General features: G+C 37.6%; 1 protein-coding gene across 6 annotated transcripts in view; it reads left to right on the top strand.

Moving 5' to 3' along the window:
• Positions 1-22,763, top strand: part of SWT1 (SWT1 RNA endoribonuclease homolog) — a 106,343-nt gene that overhangs the window by 67,576 nt on the left and 16,004 nt on the right. For 5 of the 6 annotated variants that reach the window (XM_042925307.1, XM_042925306.1, XM_042925309.1 and 2 more), the window contains exons 17-18: positions 16,815-16,881; positions 20,575-20,639. In XM_042925307.1, the coding sequence (XP_042781241.1) occupies positions 16,815-16,881; positions 20,575-20,639 (132 nt within the window). Of the gene's footprint in view, positions 1-16,814; positions 16,882-20,574; positions 20,640-22,763 lie in introns of those variants that run through there. The other variant, XM_042925311.1, reaches the window with a different exon arrangement.

The following is a 22,763-nucleotide window of genomic DNA, read 5'->3' as shown; positions in this document are numbered from 1 at the left end:
CAAATCCACTTAAAACTATGTTTTTCAGTGGAGCAGATGGGATAAATGACTGACCAAATTAGTGGGGTTAAACATTAGTAAAATAAATGAAAATGAGGGGAATTAATTAAAGATGCTGAATAAGTGCTATTGTGATTTTACTTAAATAGTAAGCATAGGAGATAAAGCCAGATGACCAGTTCTAATTCTTTCTTACAGAATAGTTGTACAAAGGTTTAAAGTTAGAGACTCTAAGATTATTCCCATCTATTTTGAGAAATATCCTGTTGGGCCTCTGAAGACCTCTTAACACAGTGGTAGGTCAGCTGTCTGCCTGGTTTTTTTTGTTTTTGTTTTTTTTTTTTTAACGTTTATTTTTGAGGCAGAGAGAGACAGAGCATGAACGGGGGAGGGTCAGAGAGAGGGAGACACAGAATCTGAAACAGGCTCCAGGCTGTCAGCACAGAGCCCGATGCGGGGCTCGAACTCACGGACCGTGAGATCATGACCTGAGCCGAAGTCGGACGCTTAACCGACTGAGCCACCCAGGCGCCCCTGTCTGCCTGTTTTAAGAAGTGATACAATCAGTGTCCTCAGGACTATTTGTCCTGGATATAAAAGGTGGAATCCAAGGCACCTGTGTGGCTCAGTCGGTTGAGCGTCCAACTTCAGCTCTGGAGCCTGCTCAGAGCCTGGACTGCTCAGAGCCTGGAGCCTGCTTCAGATTCTGTCTCTGCCCCTCCCCTGCTCGCTCTCTTTCTCTTTCTCTCTCTCTCTCTCAAAAATAAATAAACATTAAAAAAATTTTTTTTTAAAAAGGTGGAATCCAACTCAGGACAGTGTTTTCTACATAGAAGACAATAAATATTATTGTATATCAGAAACCGCTGGAATTACCTAATGTTTTGATATGCCAATTCCTATTAATAAGGCATAATAAACCTTCTAGAATCAACATATACTTACCCTTAATAATGTAGCTGAAGCTATAAATTGTAAATTTCCAATTCATCTTTCTTTTTGCTAACATTAAGCTAGTTTACTTTGTGACAGCATTCTGTGTATTTTCCCCAACTTATTTGTTGAGCTAAACTAGATTATGAAAATCACCAAAATTATATTTTCTATATTAAAGATGGTAATCTATGTAGATTTTATTTTAAACCCTTTTGATCATATAGATTAAAAAGTGTGAGTACTTTGGCACATTAGTGGAGCATAAAGGAGTGTGAAGAATATACCAAGTCAGCCTTCTTCAAAAGGATTTGTGTCCATTTAGCAGCGCTGCTGTTAGCGTAGAAAAAAGTGAAATACTAAGACTTTTGTGGGGGATTGCTAGATACTGGCTCTGAGTGAATACTAATTCTGGGGACCCAAATTCCACCATAGTTGGAGAAATGGTCAGTGAGACAAATCAACCTTGATTGATAAACAGTAACTACTGGTTCATTTGATAGCTTAGGAAAAGCAAGATTGGAAGTTTGGTGACAGGGACGTCTGGAGAAGAGGTTTGTGGATGGGCATCTTGCAATGGGCACAGAATATGGGGGTGTTTGTGTCCCATGTGAATACTCATCAAAGGCTACCTACCGTATGCAGAGGAGACTCAGTAATCAGGTGGACCAGATCAGCTGTCCTGTAGATGTCAGTGTTTCCCTAGCCACCCCAGTGTTTGGTCAGTGAGCTCCTAAACAAAGGGACAATGGCAGTCTTAGAAAACATGAGCTCAAACGTGGGACTTCCCCTCAAGAAGCCTGCTCTGGCTGCTGCCACTGTTGAGAGCCCAAACTGTCAGCAGCAGAGGCAAATGCTAAGCATTCAATAAGGCACCATCTGCTTGGAGACCAGTAAGCCACTTAGAGTGGCAGTGATTTAGACCCTTTCCATCATGAGGCAGTGATTTGTCCTCACAGGAATAGATATTTCTTTTGGATGTGGATTTGCCTTCCCTCATGGTAGTGATTCTGCCAGCAGCTCCATCTATTAATTTAAGGGATATATTGGCCACTCTCTTGATATGCCATACAACCAAGAAACTAATTTTATAGCAAAGTGCAGCTATAGCTATGTGGAATTCACTGTCTTTATCATACGCTAACCTAAGCAACTGGCTTTGCAAAATACTGGAGTGACCTGTAAAAATCTTATTTACCATACCAGCTATAACCTGTTGAGTTTGGGTTCTGTCCTAAATAATGCTGTATATGGTGCCCTTTTCCCCTTAGAATATGTAGAATTCAAGAATCCAGGGAAGTAAGTGGTGATGGTTTCTCTATTATTATACCAAATAACTTTTCTCCTGGTAACAAGTACTGTTTCAGTCATTGCTTAGTCAAGAAAACAAACAACTCTAGATATTTTGGACAGAAAATTTAATATACATACTTAATTTCAGTACTGTCAGAAGGACTGGAAGAGCAAAGGGGAGAAAGTGGGAATATCTGGAGGTGCGGAAGAGGGTTTTTAATGTATTCAGAAAAGATCTTGTATCCCAGTGCCCTCTGTACCATAGGAGCACAATCGTGATTACGTGATTGTGATTGTTTTTTAAAAGTCAGCAGTTCCTACAGATTGCTTGGAAATATTTGCAAACAATAAGAGACATGGATGTGATCCCAGGAAGTATTTCACGTGCAAAAAAAGAGCATTCTACAGTCCAGGGTGTTCCATTCAGTTAAGCTGTAATTGTTATTCTTGCTTTACATATTGAAGCTTAGGGCCAATGTACTAGCACCCATCTGCCCTCAAAACAAAACAAAGAAAATACAACTTATTTTCAGTGCCATTAATCAGTAATTAGTTTTTTTCGTAAATGTATAGATTTCCAGAGAAGTTGAAGAGATATAATTGTGTTATAACTTGAACCAACATACTTTTCATACCCATGCATTTTCAACTTTGAAACTCATTGAACTCATTTTAAATAGAATTCCATGTTCAGAAATTTATTGCCAATTCTTCAACTTAGACACTTCTGTGATGTAATGACTCATGGGAAAGGACCATTGTTTAGACACCTATTCCTTATGGATTTCTACACTCCGCCTCAGGTCTGTGTCTTTCCCGGGCTCTAGGGTCATTGGTTCCTACTGCCACTATCCTGTCTACCACCAACAGAGCCACTGATCTTTCTCTCTACATGAGAAATATTCTTAGTTCAACCAAGATACAGTAGGACTTTATCGAGGGAATCTTCACTAAAAAGCTAATGAATATATGCGTAAGCAGAAAGAAAAAGGCAAAAGCAGTTCAATTCTTTGTGGTGAGCCAATCAAAAGATTAGGTGCACAAGAAACTGCATACTTTGCAGTTTAGTTGGTGGTTGACTTCCCTTACCTCACCTGCCCTGTTCTGCTACATAACAAATCATCTCACAACTTATTGGCTTGAAACATTGGCAATCACTTATATTCTCTAATGGTTCTGGGGGTTGACTGGACGCAGCTGAGCAATTCTCATTTGGGCTCTCTTGTGCAGTTGTGGTCACATGGCATCTGGTGGCATTTCAAAGTCTGGCTGATGCTGGGTGTTGACTAGAACACCAACACGTAGCATCTCCATGTACCCTTAACTTCCTCACAGGCTGAAGGCTGGTTTCTAAGAGTGTCCAAAAATGCCAGGTGAAAGTTCTTTTGCCTTTAATGGCATTGCCTCAAATTATATAGTGTCATTTTCCACGGAGTCACAGACCGTAGATTCAGGGAAGGGAACATAGACTCCATCTGTTGATAGGAGGAGGAATGTCAATATTACATTATAAGAAGAACATGTGAGATGAGAGATCTTGTGGTGAGGCCATCTTGGAAAATACAGTCTAACACAGTCTGCCCTCTGGCCACAACAGTTTACGTGCCTTCCCCTAGCCACATATACTCATCCCTCCCCTCGAGACCACCACGTTTTACCCCATTATGACATTAGCTTAAAATCTAGGATCTTATTTATTTATTTATTTAATATATGAAACTTATTGTCAAATTGGTTTCCATACAACACCCAGTGCTCATCCCAAAAGATGCCCTCTTCAATGCCCATCACCTACCCTCCCCTCCCTCCCACCCCCCGTCAACCTCTAGGATCTTATTTAAATCAGGTCCAGGTGTGGTGAGGCAAAGCTTCTTGGGTATGACTCCTTGGGTACCACTCCTCTCTGGTTTTACTGTGAACTAAAGAGACAAGTTAGTTCCCCTCATCTCCCAACACATAATAGTCAAGCGAGGCATTGGATAACTGCTATATACCTTCTCATTCCAAACAGGGGTTGGGGGCAGGGGTGGGAAACCAGAGGCATGCAGGATTCCTGGCAATTCAAAACTCCAGCTATGCACGTGTTACCACTTCATGAGGCCTCAGTCCTGGTGCCTGCAAATTACTTACAGCTGCTCTTAACTCTCTTCTCTGGGTTCTTGGCTTTAGCCTCTGAGCTTTTTTAACAGGAGAAAAGTAAGCTGCAACTGAGGAGCCTTCTCAGTCTGCTTCCTGTTCATAAAAGGTAGGCAGTACAAAACCTCTTTTCACTTTGTATTACCTCTATCCCATTTAGCCCAAGTAGTTGCGCTTCTACCACGACAGTCCTCCAAAATACTGTTTTCTGTGAATCTTACTGGGGTTCACTCCATTAGACAAAAATCACAATCGCATATTTCTTTAAAATAAACCCTTGCATTTAAACCCGACCTTGGGTTCCCTGTGAAGCTGCTACAGGGCAATGCCCTTAAGATTTTTTGGAAGTCCTGTTGCTCAACAGATTTTGTGAGCCACACTCTTAGGACCCTTAAAGGGCCTTTTGTGTGAAAGTTTCTCCAAGGCACCTTAGATCTTTCTGAGATTTCAGCTCAAGGTTTTACAGTAATGCTGTTACTGTTTTCTTCTTTAAACCATGTTTTCCTGCCAAACCTATTAAAGGTGAATATTGAATAATACTCCTAGAATAAATTTGGTTGTTACTTCAGGAACTTGATACACTCCAAGCTTTTGCAACTTGTTTTCTAGACTCACCGCTAGGTGTATCCTATCACTACCACCTTCCCTTCTGTATATGCTCTCCTTTTGTGATCTCATCTACTCCCAACCCTTTCATGAACTTATTTCAGTATTACCTCTCTCCTTGGTTCAGTTGTGAGCTTTCTGCTGCTACTCTAAATGTCTAAAACCGAACTCATCATTTAAACTGGGGCCACTTGACTGACTCTGTTTTTTTTTAAGGTACAGGATTCTCTACGTGTCCATTAGGTCAAAGTTGTTCATTGTATATTCATATTAGTATATGGTTGCTGATTTTTGTCTGAACAGTTCTGTGATTTTTGTTAAAATTTCCAATTGTAGTTGTGAGCTTTTCCATTTCTTCTTGTAATGCTGTCAACATTTGCTTTCTAGATTGTGAGGTTATGGTATATCTGCCTGGCAAATTGGCCTTCTTTACTGCTAATAACTTTTCCCTTCAAGTTTATTTTGTCATGTGTTAATCCTGCCAGACTTGCTTTTTCTTTTCTTTTTTGTTAGTATTTTCTCTTTATCTCCAAACATTCTGGGTCATTATTTCTTTTGTTTTCTACATGACATAATGCTAGTCTGGGTTTTTTGATAGTAAGTAAAATCTGTTTACATAACTATGATTACTGGTATATTTGGACTTACTTTTACCATCCTTTTTTTCTTTTAAGCTTCAAACAGGCTTATTAATCCAGAAATACTCCCCTTTATTTGTAAATGTTGAAATTTTTAAGGTTAAACAATTCTTTTAAGTTTGTTTATTTTTGAGAGAGAAAGCACGAATGGGGGAGGGGCAGAGAGAGAGGGAAAGAGAATCCCAAGCAGGCTCCACACCGTCAGAGAGGAGCCCAACATGGGGCTCTAACCCACGAACCACGAGATCATGACTGAGCAGGAGTTGGGTGCTTAACTGACTCAGCCACCCCTAAGGTTAAATAATTCTTATGGAAACTTTAAGAATACAGTGCAGAAGTCTAAACTAATTGAGGTCACAGACATTTACCCACACAACGAATGAACTAAAACAACAAAAACCTTTCCTAATGCGATACAAATGGATGTTTTAAATGAAGGGAAATTTCTTGCTCATCACTGAACTAAAATCTTGGCTTGTGTTCTTATTAAACAAAAACCATGTTCCCCAAAACACAAGTTCAGCTATTGAAATTCCTTTAAAGATCTTTGCTGGTGATTCCACAATGAGGGCCATCCCGAAGTGCCATATGTGGGGCTGTATGCTCTCACTTTACCTTTTGTATTTATCCTTTCCTTTGTCCTCGTTTGCCCTTTATTGGATCAACCCAGGTGTACTGTTGTTAGTTTTTCCAATCCTCCTTTTATCCCACTACTTATTGGAAAGTTGCACATTTTATTTCTGTTTTATATTGTTATCCTTAAACTAATAAATGCATACTTGACTTATAAAGTTTAAAATATCAGGATTATTCAGATCCTGAGTAAAACAAGGCTCTTAAGACTACTTATATTCTCCCTCCTCTCATCTTCCTTGTCTGTACTTTTTTTTTTTTTTTTTTTTTTAATTTTTTTTTTCCAACGTTTTTTATTTATTTTTGGGACAGAGAGAGACAGAGCATGAACGGGGGAGGGGCAGAGAGAGAGGGAGACACAGAATCGGAAACAGGCTCCAGGCTCCGAGCCATCAGCCCAGAGCCTGACGCGGGGCTCGAACTCACGGACCGCGAGATCGTGACCTGGCTGAAGTCGGACGCTTAACCGACTGCGCCACCCAGGCGCCCCCTTGTCTGTACTTTTTGACATTAGTTTCACATTGTTTTAAACCACCCTCCCCCAAATTATTTTTATATAAAATAGTTTTTGTTTTTAGCCCTGTCATATTTATTAGGTGTTTGCATTTTCTCATTGCTTTATTCCTCCTACTCTTTGAGGATTCAGCTTTCTATTTGATGAAGCAAATGTTTGACTCAGTCTTGTAGCAAAGCTTTATTAGTGGTAAGTGCTCTCATTCTGACTCCAAGTGTTGCCTTGCCTTCATTCTTGATTGATCCTGAGCTGAGTGTGGATTCCAGGCTGAGAGCTGTTTTCCCTGAGCACTTCAAAGACAAAATTTCATTATCTACTATTGTCTTGGAAATGGGAAGTCAGCTGTCAGCATATTGTTTTTCCTTAGTAGGTCACCTGTCTTCTTTTTTTCTCTGAATGCTTTCAAGATTGTCCTCTGTAACTTACCTGTTTGGCAGTTTTATCACAGTATGTCTAGGTATGGGTTTTGTTTCATTTACCTTTCTTGAGATGTAGTATGCTTTCTTCAATCTGAACACTTGCGTTTTTGATTCCAGAAATACTCATTCATTGTCTCATCCATCATTGCCTTTCCCCCATTCTCCTTCTTCTCTTATTTTGGAATTTCTATTCCTGCCTCTCCTCATTCTCTGAGCCGTGTCTCTTAACTCCTTTTTTTTTTTTTTTTTCATCTCTTTTATCCCTCTGTGCCATATTCTGAATAATTTCCACAGATTTATTTTCTAGTCCATCAATTCTTTTTTCCCCAATTGTAAATAATTTTATTTAATCATTTAAAAATATATAGTACCTTCACATTGCTTAAAAATAATTCAAAAGGCAAAAAAGGATATATAGTAAATGAAAATTGTTCTTTCCATCCCTTTTACCTCAGCTACCTTGTTCTCTTCAAGGACAACCAACATTAGTTACTGAAGATTCTCTCTTGTTTATACTACCCATTTTAAAGAGAGAATACCTGGTAAGCTCTTTAAGGGCAGAAGCTCTTTTGATTTTTAATATATCCCCACTCCACACAAGGGTTAACATGTGATAATCAATAGGTGCAAAAATAATAGGAAATACCTGGCTACCTGGATCTTAATGCCATGATTCCATAGTTACTGGTGTAGAGAGTTCAATACCCAAATTTGCAAGTTTAGGAATTTTATCAGTTTACTGTGAAACCTTCTCAGACTCAACCGTAATCAAATTTAGAACAAAGTAAGCTGATATATCAGTATGCTCATTTATTTACATTGAAATCAGTAACTGAACCAAAATATTTATATACTCCTAAAGGAATGTTTACATCGCATACTAGATTATTACCAAGTTTTCTTGCTGCCCCCCCCCCCCCCCCCCCCCCCCCCCCCCCCCCCCCGGGTTGTTGGCCTCGAGCTAAAATAGTCTCTTTTCTACAATAGAGCTTAATCTGCCCTTCAGTAAGGTCACCCTTTCCCCCATGCAGGGAAATTCTTTTTCTTTAATCCCTTTTTCCAAGTTCTATATAAACTATTACTTTTCTTCATCAACTATGTCAGTCTGATTGTTATCTCAAAATCTGAAAGCACAACTGGACAGACAGACATCAGTGTTGTTTACGTTTCTTTCATTACATTCCTGTTTCCTAAGGAGATATCTTGAGGTCTTTGATTAGAATTGGATGATCCTTAAGGTTCTTTCAGCTGTATATTTGCAAACCATATTTTAGGATGAGTATTCACCTCACGTGTTGCGTATATCTTAGAGGCATTTTGTATAGTGGGTAGGAACATGGACACTGGAGCCATCTTCCTTGGGTTTCAATCCCTACTCTTTGACTTTTCAGACTGACTCCAGAGAGACTGAGATCATAACATAGATACATACATACAAACATTTATTTATTTATTGAGAAAGAGAATTTTAAGCAGGCTCCATGCTCAGCGCAGAGCCCTACATGGGGCTTGATCCCATGACTCTGGGATCATGGCCTGAGCAGAAATCGAACCAGATGCTCAACCGACTGAGCCACCCAGGTGCCCCTAACCATTTTATTATTATGCTTAAATGCCAATGTATAAAATAAACTGGAGGTACAGGTTAATGACCCAGATAAAAGTATATGGATATATAGTATTTTAACCTTTCTATGAAATTAACAGAAAGCTGTGGTATTTATCAGTGTATTTTTATTGTATGTGTATATATGTCTTGCATATAAGTAAACCATATAGTCTGTTGCTTTAACAGAATTATATTTTGCTTCTATAGAATTGCCTTTATGATTAAATTACAAACATAGTCATTAAAATTACCTATAAACTCTTCTTGTCCCACCACCAACTTAAGGGAATAAAAAAGATTGCCAGTGTTCTGAGTAAATCAAATTTCAATTATTAATTTTGACTATTTAAAAGTTCCTATATTTAATACTTGTATCTAATTAGTATAATCACCTTGCAGAGTTCTTTATCTCTGAAGGGAAAACAGGAACATAAAATAATTTGTCTAATTTGTTTAAATCATTTAATTTTTTTCTTTTTACCAGTTTCTTAAAAATTTTTTAAAGTTTATTTATTATTATCATTTTAATGTTTGTTTTTTAGAGACAGAGTACAAACGGGGGAGGGGCAGAGAGAGAGGGAGACACAGAATCTGAAGCAGGCTCCAGGCTCTGAGCTGTCACCACAGAGTCCGATTCGGGGCTGGAACCCACAAACTGCGAGATCATGACCTGAGCTGAAGTCGGACACTTAACCGGCTGAGCCAACCCAGGCGCCTTTCTTTTCACCAGTTTTAATTATATATAGTATTCTTTCTTTCTTTTCTTTTTTTTTTTTTTAATTTTTTTAATGTTTATTTATTATTGAGGGACAGAGAGAGACCGAGCATGAGCAGGGGAGGGGCAGAGAGAGGAGACAGAATCCGAAGCAGGCCTCCAGGCTCTGAGTTGACAACACAGAGCCCGACGCGGGGCTCGAACTCACAAACCACGAGATTATGACTTGAGTCGAAGTCGGACACTTAACCGCCTGAGCCACCCAGGCGCCCCTAATTATATGTGGTATTCTTTCGAAATTTAGCACTGATAGATATCTCATACTTGCATAGCTGATTTCACCAAATTAACTATGGAGAACATATAATTTTAATTTAGTGTGTAATAAGTAACCCAAAAAGTGGGGGGTGGAGAGTGTGCTCTAAGACCTAAGACTTTTTTTTCCTGGTTGAGTGTTTCCTCATTGTCAGTGAGGTCAGTTTTCACCCAGTTTATGAGTAATACAACTTAAATCATCAGCAAAATCCAGTTTGGTAGTATTGTCCACATATGTCACTATATTAAAATGAGAAGAGGGGTGTCTGCGTGGCTCAGTCAGTTAAGCCTGCAACTTTGGCTCAGGTCATGATCTCACAGTCCGTGAGTTGCCCCCTGTCAGGTTCTGTGCTGACAGTTCAGAGCCTGGAACCTGCTTCAGTTTCTGTGTCTCCCTCTCTCTCTGCCACTCCTCTGCTCATGCTCTCTCTCTCTCTCTCAAAAATAACATTAAAAAAAAATGAGAAGAGCAGAGCTTTGAGAGAATGATCAGCAGTTGAATCCTAGTTCCATCAATTTACTGTCACCAAGATAAGGTTAACCTCTTCGTATTTGTTTCCTAATCTAGAAAATGGAGTTTATGATCATTCCTTTCTTAAATTGCAGAGATTAGAGACAGCATTTGTTCAGTTCCTGGCACTGGTTAGATGCTGAATAAATTACATTATCCCCAATAATGAAGTAATACTGGCTCATAATAATAGTTAAGCCTTGAGTCAGTTCTTACCATAGAGAATGTAAAATAAGTGTTACAAATAATGCCACAAACATTTTCACTCTGTAATTACTGTTTTTAAATCTGATTTGCTTATTTTGGTAAAACACACCATAAGTATATTTTTAAGTATACTTAAAAATATGTTAATGTGGTGTTAAATATATTCATAATGCACAGCCATCATCACCATCCATCTCTCTAACTTTTCATCTCTATAACTTTCATCCATCTCTGTAACTAAAACTGTATTCCCCCTCCCCCAGCCTCTAAAAGCCTCATTTCCCCCTCCCCCAGCCTCTGACAGCCTCTACTCTAATTATATATACAAAAGTATTGAAAACAGGGTCTCAGAGATGTATATGCACACCCATGTTCATAGCAGCATTATTCACAGTAGAGAAAACATGGAAGCAACCCAAGTGTCCATCAACAGATGAATGGATAGGCATTATGGTGTAATACATACAATGGAATAGTATTCAGTCTTAAAAAGGAAGGATGTTCTGATTTTGCTACAACATGGATGAACCTTGAGGACATTGTGCTAAATGAAATAAGCCATATAATTATTTTTAAATAAACTTATTAATTTTTTCACTCTCAAAACTATTTAAAATATTAATGTAAAACTTTGTCTTGCCAGCAGGGAACATAATTTATTCAGTTCTGTGGTATGTAAGTTATGATTTATAAATATCTAAGAACATGCTCTCTCTTCTTTTGAATGTCTAGAATTAGATATAAAACTTGAATATTCTAGACTTCTTTTCCCGCTCCTGAGTCTGTTGCTTTATTTTTTAACGTAATTAGAAGAGTTTTGTTTCAGTTTTCAAAATTCTAACTTAAAAATTAGTCCATTTTAGTGCATTGTTTGATTTTTAATTTCAGTCAGGTTATTCTAGTAACTTCTGTCTTTTTTTTTTTTTTTTTTTTTTTAGTGTTTATTTTTTAGAGAGAGCACAAGCGGGGGAGGGACAGAGAGAGAGGGAGACACAGAACCAAAGCTGTTAGCACAGAGCCTGACGCAGGGCCCAAATTCAGAAAAAGTGAGATGGTGACCTAACCCAAAGTTGGATGCTCAACTAACTGAGCCACCCAGGCGCCCCTTAACTTCTGTCTTTTTAAAAAATTTGAGTGGATAGTCTTTTTTTAAATTAACTAATTAAATTTTTTTTTTAACATTTATTCATTTTTGAGAGATAGAGACAGAGCACCCACGGGGGAGAGGCAGAGAGAGAGGGAGACACAGAATTGGAGGCAGACTCCAGGCTCCAAGCTGTCAGCACAGAGCCTGACATGGGGCCCGAACTCAAGAAAAGTGAGATCATGACCTGAGCCAAAGTCGGACATTTAACCGACTGAGCCACCCAGGCGCGCCCCTCTTTTTTTTTTTTTTTTTTTTTTTTTTTAAAGAGATGTATTGATATTGGACAAGATGGAAATGAAACTTGTGTAATTGAGATTAACATGTTGCTTACCTAATGCTAATTGCTTATAGATAAAAAGAAAATTCAAAGTGCTTCTGTGGTTAAGTGTCAGGACTTTAGTTGAGTGTTGGTTCTGGTACTAACTTCCTTTGTGGCTTTGAGAGAACCAAAACAACTGCAAAGATCAAATGTTTGAACATAAATAAAACAGTTTACCAGAAGCATTTGGTAAAAGGCAAATTAAAGCGTTTCTTTGCTTCCATTTAAAATTCTTTAGGTGTTTTATTTTGATTTTATTACTATTATTTTTTAAGTAGGCTTCACGCCCAGCACAGAGCCCAGAGCAGGGCTTGAACTCAACCCTGAGATCAAGACCAGAGCTGAGATCAAGAGTCAGACACTTAACCTACTGAGCCACCAAGGCATCCCTCTTTAGCTATTTTAAAAGAACTTTAGGGGCACCCGGGTGGCTCAGTCGGTTGAGCATCCGACTTCGGCTCAGGTCATGATCTCGCGGTCCGTGAGTTCGAGCCCTGCGTCAGGCTCTGTGCTGACAGTTTGGAGCCTGGAGCCTGCTTCGGATTCTGTGTCTTTCTCTCTCTCTGCCCCTCCCCTGCTCATGCTCTGTCTGTCTCTCTATCAAAAATAAATAAACATTAAAAAAATTTTAAAAAAAACTTTATTTCATTTGATTTTATAAAATCATTTAAGGGCAAGAAGATAGTGGTGGTTACCCATTTTATTAGTGGAAAAAGTATGGGCTCCAGAGTCAAACCAATAGAGAGATGCTTACCACCACTCTGTATAATCTTGGGCAAGTTTTTACCACTCTCACCCTTGATTTCTATATCTGAAAACTGGTAATATTTCCTACTTTCTCCTCATTCACAGGTGAGGAGTGGGGGTGCAGAAAAGCAGATAATTTGATCAAGGTCATGTAACTGAATTTGTGGTGGTAAAAGAATTAGAGCTGATGTATGTAATATGTAAAACGGCGTCAGTCTCTAAGTGTTCAGGAAGACACTATATGTTGTTATTGATGCTGTTCTAAAAGAAACTCAAGTGCATTCAGATCAGATATGGGTTATAAATAATCTATGAGCTGAGAACTGCATCCTGTTTCAGATGTCTGTTCCCCAGTTCTGATTCCAGAATTCCAAAGTGAAATTTCCAGGTTGTAAACAGCTTGAAGATAGGCAACCATGTTTTTTAATTTTCTCTTCTATTCATAGCTAGTATTATTTTAGTAAAATATCCATTTGAGAAAATAGTATGCATTGGATAAGTACTTATTGATGATTGTGAATTTCTCTTGAAAAGACAAGTGTGGATATTTTTATAAATTAAAAATGGCCATTTTCTGAAAAAGCATTTCCTTTAAGGGCTAATTTCTTCATTCTGTTATTTTAAAAAGTTGCCACTGGAGGATAATTTTAGGACTTTCATTATAAGAGTCTTTTGTTTTCACATTGATATAAGAAAAAAAAAAATGAGAAAGCTATAGAGAAAGCTGACCTCTGAAGAATTTCTGTGTGGGGAATTAACTAAGGCATAGAAGTCCATAAACCGTTTTTCTCCATTTAGTTTTTTTTTTTATTTTCAACAAACTGTACTTCTAGTTAGTGAAAGTTGGCAGTTCTTTTAGTATCAGGCCAAATTCCATTCTCATAAACTCAGAGTTCATAGGACACAATGAAGTCTAACTTCAACCCTAAATTGAATGTATTTTAATAAAGATTATCCATTTAGGGCTCAGCTTACCTTAAAACATTCTTTAAGAATAGTAAACTTTAAAGGGAAAAAGAATAGTACATTTTATAATGAATCTTGTAATGTATATCCTAGTTTAAAATAATAGTATGTGTAGTTTTAGTCTGATAAAAGTAATATATCTGTGAATGATGCTGAAATACCAATATACCTTTCTTCATTAGAATATAATTTTGTGATATTTAGAGAAAATCAAATCTTTATATTTGGAGCAAATGACTTCTTCCTTAGAAACTTAAAATTCCTGTGTTTCATCACTAGAAACTTGTTTGTTTACAAGTAGCAATTAACAAGTGGAAAGAGATTGTCAAATGCATAACAATGAGATATTTTTCTTCCTTCATTATCTTCCTGTGCTTGGTCAGGATTTTTTTTCTTTCACAAGCCCTTTAGAGTTCTGATGCATTGGTCTACCATGTGTCTTTGTCTTTTTGTTCGCTGATGTATCCAAGAGCCTGGAGCAGAGCTTGGCTCGTAGTGGATCCCAAATATTTGCTGAATGAGAGAATAAAGGGTCTCTTGTTCTGCTTTTGGGCATCTTTGGTATGCATCTTGCTTTTTTATACTTAGCAAATACATTGTGGGGTTTAGCCGTTATTCACTAGATTTTGACTCATCCACTGGACTCTGAATTATAGTGTGATATCATTTATAGTCACAGCTGTGCTTTGTAATGATAAGAGGGACAGAACTTACAAACTGAGAAAACAATGTAGTCCAAAAAGTCCACACTATAAGGACAGAAGGTAGATTAGTGTCTGCCTGGAGCTGGGATTGGAGGCGAGAACAGAAAGTGACTGCACGTGGGCAGTAGGAAACTGTTTGGGGTAAAGGAAATTCTGAAATTGGATCGTGGTGATCGTTGTACAGCTCTGTAAACTTACTAAAAATCATTGAGTTGTTAAATGAATGAATTTATGGTATGTAAACTGTACCTTAGTAAAACTGTTGAAAAGAAAACAAAACCAAGTTGAGAGTTTAAAATTGTTTCAATTTGTTGCTAATTAGAAAACTAGGATGATGTAATTATTTTCTTTATTTCTTACTTTGGGTAGGACTTGTTGCTATAGATAAATGAGTAATTTACCTAAAACCAGGTTTTCTGTGAAGTATTTCAGGACAAAGAAATGTTCATTTTATTCTCTGGTAAAGTACTTTCTTCTGTGATATTGGCTTGGAATTTTTAAGGCTTTTAATATAAAACATCTTGTTTCATCTAATTTTCTTACCATCTTTATTGGAAATAATCCAGAACTATAAAATGAATAGATGTAAATTATTCCACATTGCTGATAGTTTGTTTACATTTGGTTACAAAAGTAGGCCATGTTATTTTCTTCCGTTGCCTTTCTGAAAGATTAGTTTATTTAGATTGCTTTGTTTTCGTTGTTTAAAGGAAATTATGGAGTCTCCCTCATGTACTATCCTTCTCTCTCCCCACCTTTTTTTTTTTGGTTAGGAGATTATTTGTATTTTAAATTTTGTTTATTTATTTTGAGAGAGAGAAAGAGAGAGCAAGTGCAAGTGGGGGAGGGGCAGAGAGAGAGAGAGAGAGCGAGAGAATCCCAAGCAGTCTCTGTGCTAATAGCAGACATGGGGCTTGAACTCACAAACCGTGAGATCATGACCTGAGCTGAAATCAAGAGTAGGACACTCAACCAGAGATTATTTGTATTTTAAAATTACTTGTTGGGAGAAAAAAGTTTTTTTTTCCATGAAACTATTATTCTTGTGCAGATTTTTGTATTCTGTATGTTTCTCCTCCAGAGTATAGCTAGCCCCTTTAAAAATTTGTACCCTGAAAAATGATTTATGAAAGCTTTCCCACAAGTCTAATAAAAGCCAAATCGTGTAAAGGTCTGATTAAGGTTATTGAGATCAGTTAACTCTGAAGTCCGAAGGTATCAAGCGTTGGCAAGGATGTGAGGACCTCAGACATTGTAAGTAAAAGGCACTTGGATTTTAAGAATTAATTGAGGTGGCTTGATTTCTCATTAGTTAGATCATTGTGCAGTTACTCTGTGGCCTGAAACTATTAGATGGTAATAGTTATGTTACTATTATAATTGATAATATATATAGTGCTGGCTGTCTATCAGACACTGTTATAAAGGCTTTTTTTTCTTAAGGAACTCATTTAATTCTGATAAGAATACTATGAAGTGAGGACTATTACCATCCTCATTTAACACATGAAGGCAAAGAAGTCACAACTCCCCCGAGGTCACACAGCTAGAAAATGTAGGCAGGCAGGCAAGGCCCATCATCACTATACCATAATGAAAGGACTGTTTTCCTTCTTTTCTTTTTTTTTCCAGAAGAAAAAAAAAGGCTTCAACCTGAAAGGGTTCAAAAATCCTTAGTATAAAAAAATAACAGTGGATACTTTAATGCTAGATGGAGAAACATGTTCTTTCATTTCCTTCTTTATTTTTATTTTCCCTTGTTCTCATCTGTTGTTTTTATGTTTCTGTTATTTACATACTTATATTTTTATGTTATTTATGTTCCTTTCCATTGTTACTTTATGAATCAGTATTATTTTCAGCAATGGACATACTCTGATTACTCATGCTTTTTCATAGAATACTAGGCTGATAGTTCAAATAGTATTATTTGACTTTAGTCAGAAATATTTTATTAGGATTTCTTTTATGTGCCTGATAGTTTAATCAATTGTCCACTTGGATTGGTTGAACATTTCTGTGGGAACTCTTCAAGCGTTACCTGCTGCTTAGAAGGTGTGGAGTTTAAATGCACCTTCCATTCTATCTACCTTTTGAGAAATATGTATTAATGTAACTCAAAAGGTAAATTTCATGTAAGAATGCTTATGGCTGTTGATTAAATGGTGATGCAAGTATCAATATAAATAAGCAAAAAAATTTTAATAAAGTGATGTGTTGAATTAAACTGATGGTTTTATCATTTTTAGTGGATAAATAAAAACCAAAAAGTTTGTGAACATTTTAATAAGCTTATCCTACAATAAATTATCTCACAGTATGAATATATTTTGAGGAAAAGTTCAAGGTGTCATTTTTTTAATCATTCATTCCCATTCCTTTGTTTTTATTTTATTTTTTAGGATTTTGGCCCCTAACAGTAATTTTCAAGATGTTGAGACCCTCTATAACTTCCTAGTCAAGTATGAGGTATGAGAAATATTTTGACTTGTTTATCGTATTTCCACCATAAGCAAGTTTTACTATAAACATGGTAGAATTCTAAAATGCGACAGAATTCTATTTAACTGACATTTGCTTTACATTCTTAAATACCACAGGAGTTTGTCAAAGACCTATTAAACTTTTTCTTTCACTCTTGAAGTAAAAACATAGAGTTCTATAATCCTACACTTTGTCCAACACAGAATTGTTTGTCATTAGGGGTGCTGTTGACATTTTGGACAGGCCATTTCATCATTGTGTGGAACACTGTGGGTATTTAGCATCTCTGCTCCTCAGCTGCTAAATCCCAATATCTGAGTCATTGTGAGTACACCTCACTCAGCTGGCATACACCAGCGGCCCCTCGCGAGAAAGCATCACCTCTGTTTGAGAGCCGGTGATCAGGGAAAAGGAAAGCTATAATTTCGTTTCCTCTGTAGCAGCAGCATAGGCCCTGGTGGTGGAGCTTAGAGGTGTGACTCTGATGTAGTTTGTCACGTAACTTGAAGGCTTTCCCCATCAGTGCTGATCCAGGGAAAGTATTCTGTAGATCTTCAGTTTGTTTGCCCATGTTCCTGAACGTTCTTTCTTTTCGTGTGTGTGTGTGTGTGTGTGTGTGTGTGTGTGTGTGTGTGTGTGTGTGTGTAATTTTTTTTTTTTAATGTTCTAAGTGAAGGAATGTGACATTCAAGTCTCACATCTCTTATAGAGTTAAACTTTTTAAAATATATTCCCTTTTATTTCTGGTTTGCTCTTTATTTAACTTTTTGGATGTAACATACAAAGAACACATGCTGGGATCAAACTACCTGTGTTCAAATGTTGGTTCTACCCCTTGTTAACTGTGTGCTCAAAAAGAGTTATTTAGTTCTCTTTGCCTTAGTTTCTTCATCTGTAAAGTGGGAATAACATCAGTAGATAAATTATAGATATTCTTGTAAAGACTAAATAATTTAACATATATGAAGTGCCCCAAACAGTACCAGACACAGAGTAAGTGTTCAATGGTGTTACCTATTTTATAGAAAGAGTTGTGTTTTCCATCACTGATACACAATTTTTGAAAATTTAGGCACTGTGCTATTTGAGTTATCTGAGAAAAAGAATCTCTCGGACACCAGGGTGGCTCAGTCTATTAAACGTCCAACTTCAGCTCAAGTCCTGATCTCACGGTTCGTGGGTTCAAGCCCCGCGTCAGGCTCTGTGCTGACAGCTCAGAGCCTGAAGCCTTCTTCAGATTCTGTGTCTCCCTTTCTCTCTACCCCTCTCCTGCTTGTGCTCTTGTCTCTCTCTGTCTCTTTCTCTCTCTCAAAAATAAGTAAACATTAAAAAAAGAAAGAATTTCTATTAATTTCCAGATTCTGGAAATTTCCAGACTCCCTGCACATGAGTAGAATATAGCCTAAATCAATAGTAAGCCTCAAAAAATATAGAATTCAGTCACTGACTGTGTGCTCCAAGTGTGTCATGACTAATCTTTGTATGATCAATGACTTGTATTTATAGTATTGTAAATTATATCTGAATTGTGATATTTGTGAACTTAAACATATTAGTTTAAATATATTATTAGTTTAATTATTAATTATTATTATTAGTTTAAGCATATTAGCTTGATAGTGTGAAAAAGACATTTCTTTAGAAAATGTCTGTAAATCAAACTTTTTCCTAAATAGACCTTTCCCAACAGTTTATAAACTTAGTATTTAAATGAAAGTGAAGGCTCTTCAGTAAGGGTCAACTATAATATTCAGGTGTTGTTAGAGTTGAATAATTTTTTCTTTCAGCTTGAGTTATTTCTAATGTTCAGGATATAAACAAGATATGGTTGCTTCTACTTTTAAAATAGTCTACCTTGCAGGGGGCGGGTGGCACCCAGGTGGCTCAGTTGGTTAAGCGGCCGACTTCGGCTCAGGTCATTATCTCATGGTTCACTAGTTCGAGACCTGTGTCGGGCTCTGTGCTGACAGCTCGGAGCCTGGAGCCTTCTTGGGCTTCTGTGTCTCACTCTCTCTCTGTCTCAAAAATAAATAAACGTTAAAAAAATTAAAATAAAGGGGCGCCTGGGTGGCGCAGTCGGTTAAGCGTCCGACTTCAGCCAGGTCACGATCTCGCGGTCCGTGAGTTCAAGCCCCGCGTCAGGCTCTGGGCTGATGGCTCGGAGCCTGGAGCCTGTTTCCGATTCTGTGTCTCCCTCTCTCTCTGCCCCTCCCCCGTTCATGCTCTGTCTTTCTCTGTCCCAAAAATAAATAAAAAACGTTGAAAAAAAAAATTAAAAAAAATAAAAAAAATAAAAAAATTAAAATAAAAATGTCTACCTGGGGCAACTGGCTGGCTCAGTCAGTAGAGCATGAGACTCTTGATCTTGGGGTTGTAGGTTCGAGCCCCACGTTAGGTGTAGAGATAACTTGAAAAGTAAATAAATAGTGGTGCCTGGGTGGCTCAGTCAGTTAGCATCTGACTTCGGCTCAGGTTGTGATCTCCTGGCTCATGAGTTTGAGCCCTGCATGGGGCTCTCTGCCGATAGCATGGAAACAGTATGGAGCCCGCTTCAGATCCTCTGTCCCCCCACCGCCCTGCACTTCTCCCGCTTATGCTGTCTGTCTCTCTCAAAAATAAAAAAAAAACCTTAAAAAAAGTAAATAAAATCTTTAAAATAGTCTACTTATGTGACCCCAGATATGCTTCAGTCCTTTAAATAGAATTATTTTAACTTCTTTAAAAACTTGTGCTTTTTTTTTTAGAAACGAAATATTGAATGTGTGCATTAGAAATCTTCTAGGGGCGCCTGGGTGGCTCGGTCAGTTGAGCGTCCGACTTCAGCTCAGGTCACGATCTCACGGTCCGTGAGTTCGAGCCCCGCGTCAGGCTCTGGGCTGATGGCTCAGAGCCTGGAGCATGCTTCCGATTCTGTGTCTCCCTCTCTCTCTGCCCCTCCCCCGTTCATGCTCTGTCTCTCTCTGTCTCAAAAATAAATAAACGTTAAAAAAAAAAAATTAAAAAAAAAAAAACCTTCTAAAATGCTAGGCTAGTTGAAGGCTGAATCTATTTTTTTTTAAGATGTTTATTTACTCTTGATATATATAGAGAGAGACAGAGTGAGAGTGGGGGAAGGGGAGAGAGAGAGAGAGAGAGAGAGAGAGAGAGAGAGAGAGAGAGAGAGAGAGAGAGAGAAACAGAATCTGAAGCAGGCTCCAGGCTCTGAGCTGTCAGCACAGAGCCTGATGCTGGGCTTGAACCTGTGAACTGCGAAATCATGACCTGAGCTGAAGTCCGGTGCTTAACCAACTGAGCCACCCAGGCACCCTGAAGCCTGAATCTATCGATAAGAGCCAGTAGTAGTAGAATTTAGTGTTTGATGGAGAACACATTTTTTTCTTTCCACTTGATCTACAAAATGATACTTAATTCTAATACTCAATTCCACTAACCCCAGAACCATAGATCACTTCTGGTTCTTTGAACAGATTAAGTTGTAACTACAGGACTAGTATTTTTACACATAGTTCGGTGTTAGCCTAGCATTGTGATCACCAAACTTCTGATTGTTCCTGCTGTTTTTATGCGAACGCTGGAAACTTGACATTCTCTCTCAGAATATGGGTCACTCTAATTGTGCTCTTTCTGCTCATTTGACTTCATATGCATTTTAAGTAACTACATCTTGGTTCTTTTCAGGTAAATAAAAATGTCCAATTCACTGCCCAGGAACTTTATGATTGTGTCTCACAGACTGAGTATCGGTAAGTCCCATCTGTATTTAGATACACGGTTGTCATCAGCTTTTACCGTACATGGCTCCACTTGATGTGTTGGCAGAGGATTCTCTTTATGTCTTTACTACACTCTGATTTTATTTTACTTTATTAATATGAAATAGTTCATACATACAAAAGAGCTCTGTGCGTGTGTGTGCACGCATATATAAAAGCAGGTATAAGGTTTAATGTGGCTCTCAAATTTTTTGGCCTGAGGACTCCTTTATATTTTACAAAATTTTGTCTCGTTGATGTAGGTCATCTCTATTTGCTGTATTATAAATTAGAATTGAAAATTTTTTAAACATTCATTTCAAAATAATAACTAATTAATTACATGTTAAGATAGGAGCATATAATTATGAAAATAATTTTTCCCAAACAAAAAGAGTGAGGTTCTACACTTTGCAAGTCTCTTAACATCTGGTTTAATTGAAGACAGATGGGTTCTCGTAGTTGCTTTTGAATGGAGTTTGCTTTGATGATAATGTCATGTACCACTGGAAAACTGTTGCACATTCTTGCAAGAATGAGAATGCAAAAGGCAAATCATGTCTTTGTCTTATTATGAAAATAGCTTTGACCCCTTTGACCTCACAGCCCCTTATTTTCCCCACACCATGTTTCAAAGAATAACTAGTATAAAAACTACTCACGCCTACCCTTCAGTTGACAAAACAGACCTTTACCCATCTCTGTGTATATCCTCCCTTTTATCCTCTCCTCAGAGATTTGTGTTTATAATTCTCATCTTTATGGGTATATGTATCAGTAAATATATGTTGATCAATTTCATCTGTTTATGTACGTAATAGTATCATATATGTTCTTTTAAAAAATAATTTTGTTTATTGCATTCATGTGTAATAAAGGGGAAGGAGTAGAAAATCTGATTCTTTAATATTCAAGGTGTATATGTGAAGCCCTCCAATCCTGAGCCCCGGCAAACAAATTCATGAGGAGCAAAAACTCACTTAATGCCATTAGTGTTGCCCTCTGTCTCATACTCCCCGCCTCCCGTCCCCTGCTATTATTTTTTGACTTTTGAAAATTATCCATGTTGAGGCATGGAGCAGTAGTTGGCTTGCTAATAGTTCTGTTATGGCATAACATATTCATTCCAAATGATCACCTTTGTGCCGTGCAAAGTCAAGCAAGAAAAGGGCTCTTGGGAAAAATGGGCTGAGGCACATCACTCAAAAACTTAATAAGAAAGCTATTTGGAAAAAAAAAAGGAACCTAATCAAACTCGTATCAGTTTTACACCTGTTACGTGGTTAAGAAATATATGAATGTGATAAAAAAAAAAAATCTGACACTTTTCCTTGAAAAAAAGCTGAGGTTTGCATGGGGAAGTGAAGTGGTCCTTGGAAGGGTTGCAGCTTGTGGGTTCATGCAGTGTGGTGGAGGGAGGGTTGTCTGAAGTTGAATGTAAAGTTGCCACACCAAATGTGAATGAGGCACTGGTACATGTTTAAAGTGTGTGCAGGTGTGTGTTTTGTGTATTCCTAAGTAGCTTGGTTTGGCTGAGTACAGTTTTCTCTGTTCATCACTGTTGGATATAAGAAAATGTGAAATTTGCATCATGCTCAAATTCTTTAATATAGCAGTGGTGTTGGAACAAATTCGTGTGTTCAAAACAAGTGCTGTAGCAAAACTGACTGTACTTTCACTGCTGTGTAATATGCCATTTCTATCACTAAACCAGTTTATTTGCTAGTTTTAACTTGCACATGTACCTGTGTTGTTACAAAACTTCATGAGCAGGTGCAATGACAGTGTTAACATCAAAGTAATTTTTCCAAGAAAAATTATTGGGCATGTCCGTTGTAGCTGGAGGTGGGTGAAAACAATTTTTTTTCTAACTTTAATCTTTAGAGTGTCAATCAGTTATACTCTTATGATAGAACTTCACAAATAGGCCACAGAAAGGTTTGTGTACATGACATTTGTGTCAAAAATATAATGTCTGCAAAATTCAATACTTTAAGAAAAATCATTCACCACAATCAAGTAGGATTTATTCTTAGGTTCGGAGGGTGGTTCAATATTCACAAATCAATCAACATGATACATCACACCAGTAAGAGAAAGGATAAGAACCATATG

Source organism: Panthera leo, chromosome F3, assembly GCF_018350215.1.
Source record: "Panthera leo isolate Ple1 chromosome F3, P.leo_Ple1_pat1.1, whole genome shotgun sequence".
Classification (NCBI taxonomy): Eukaryota; Metazoa; Chordata; class Mammalia; order Carnivora; family Felidae; genus Panthera; species Panthera leo.
The sequence above is the reverse complement of the archived record's forward strand: the minus strand, read 5'-3'. Positions and strand labels throughout refer to the sequence as shown.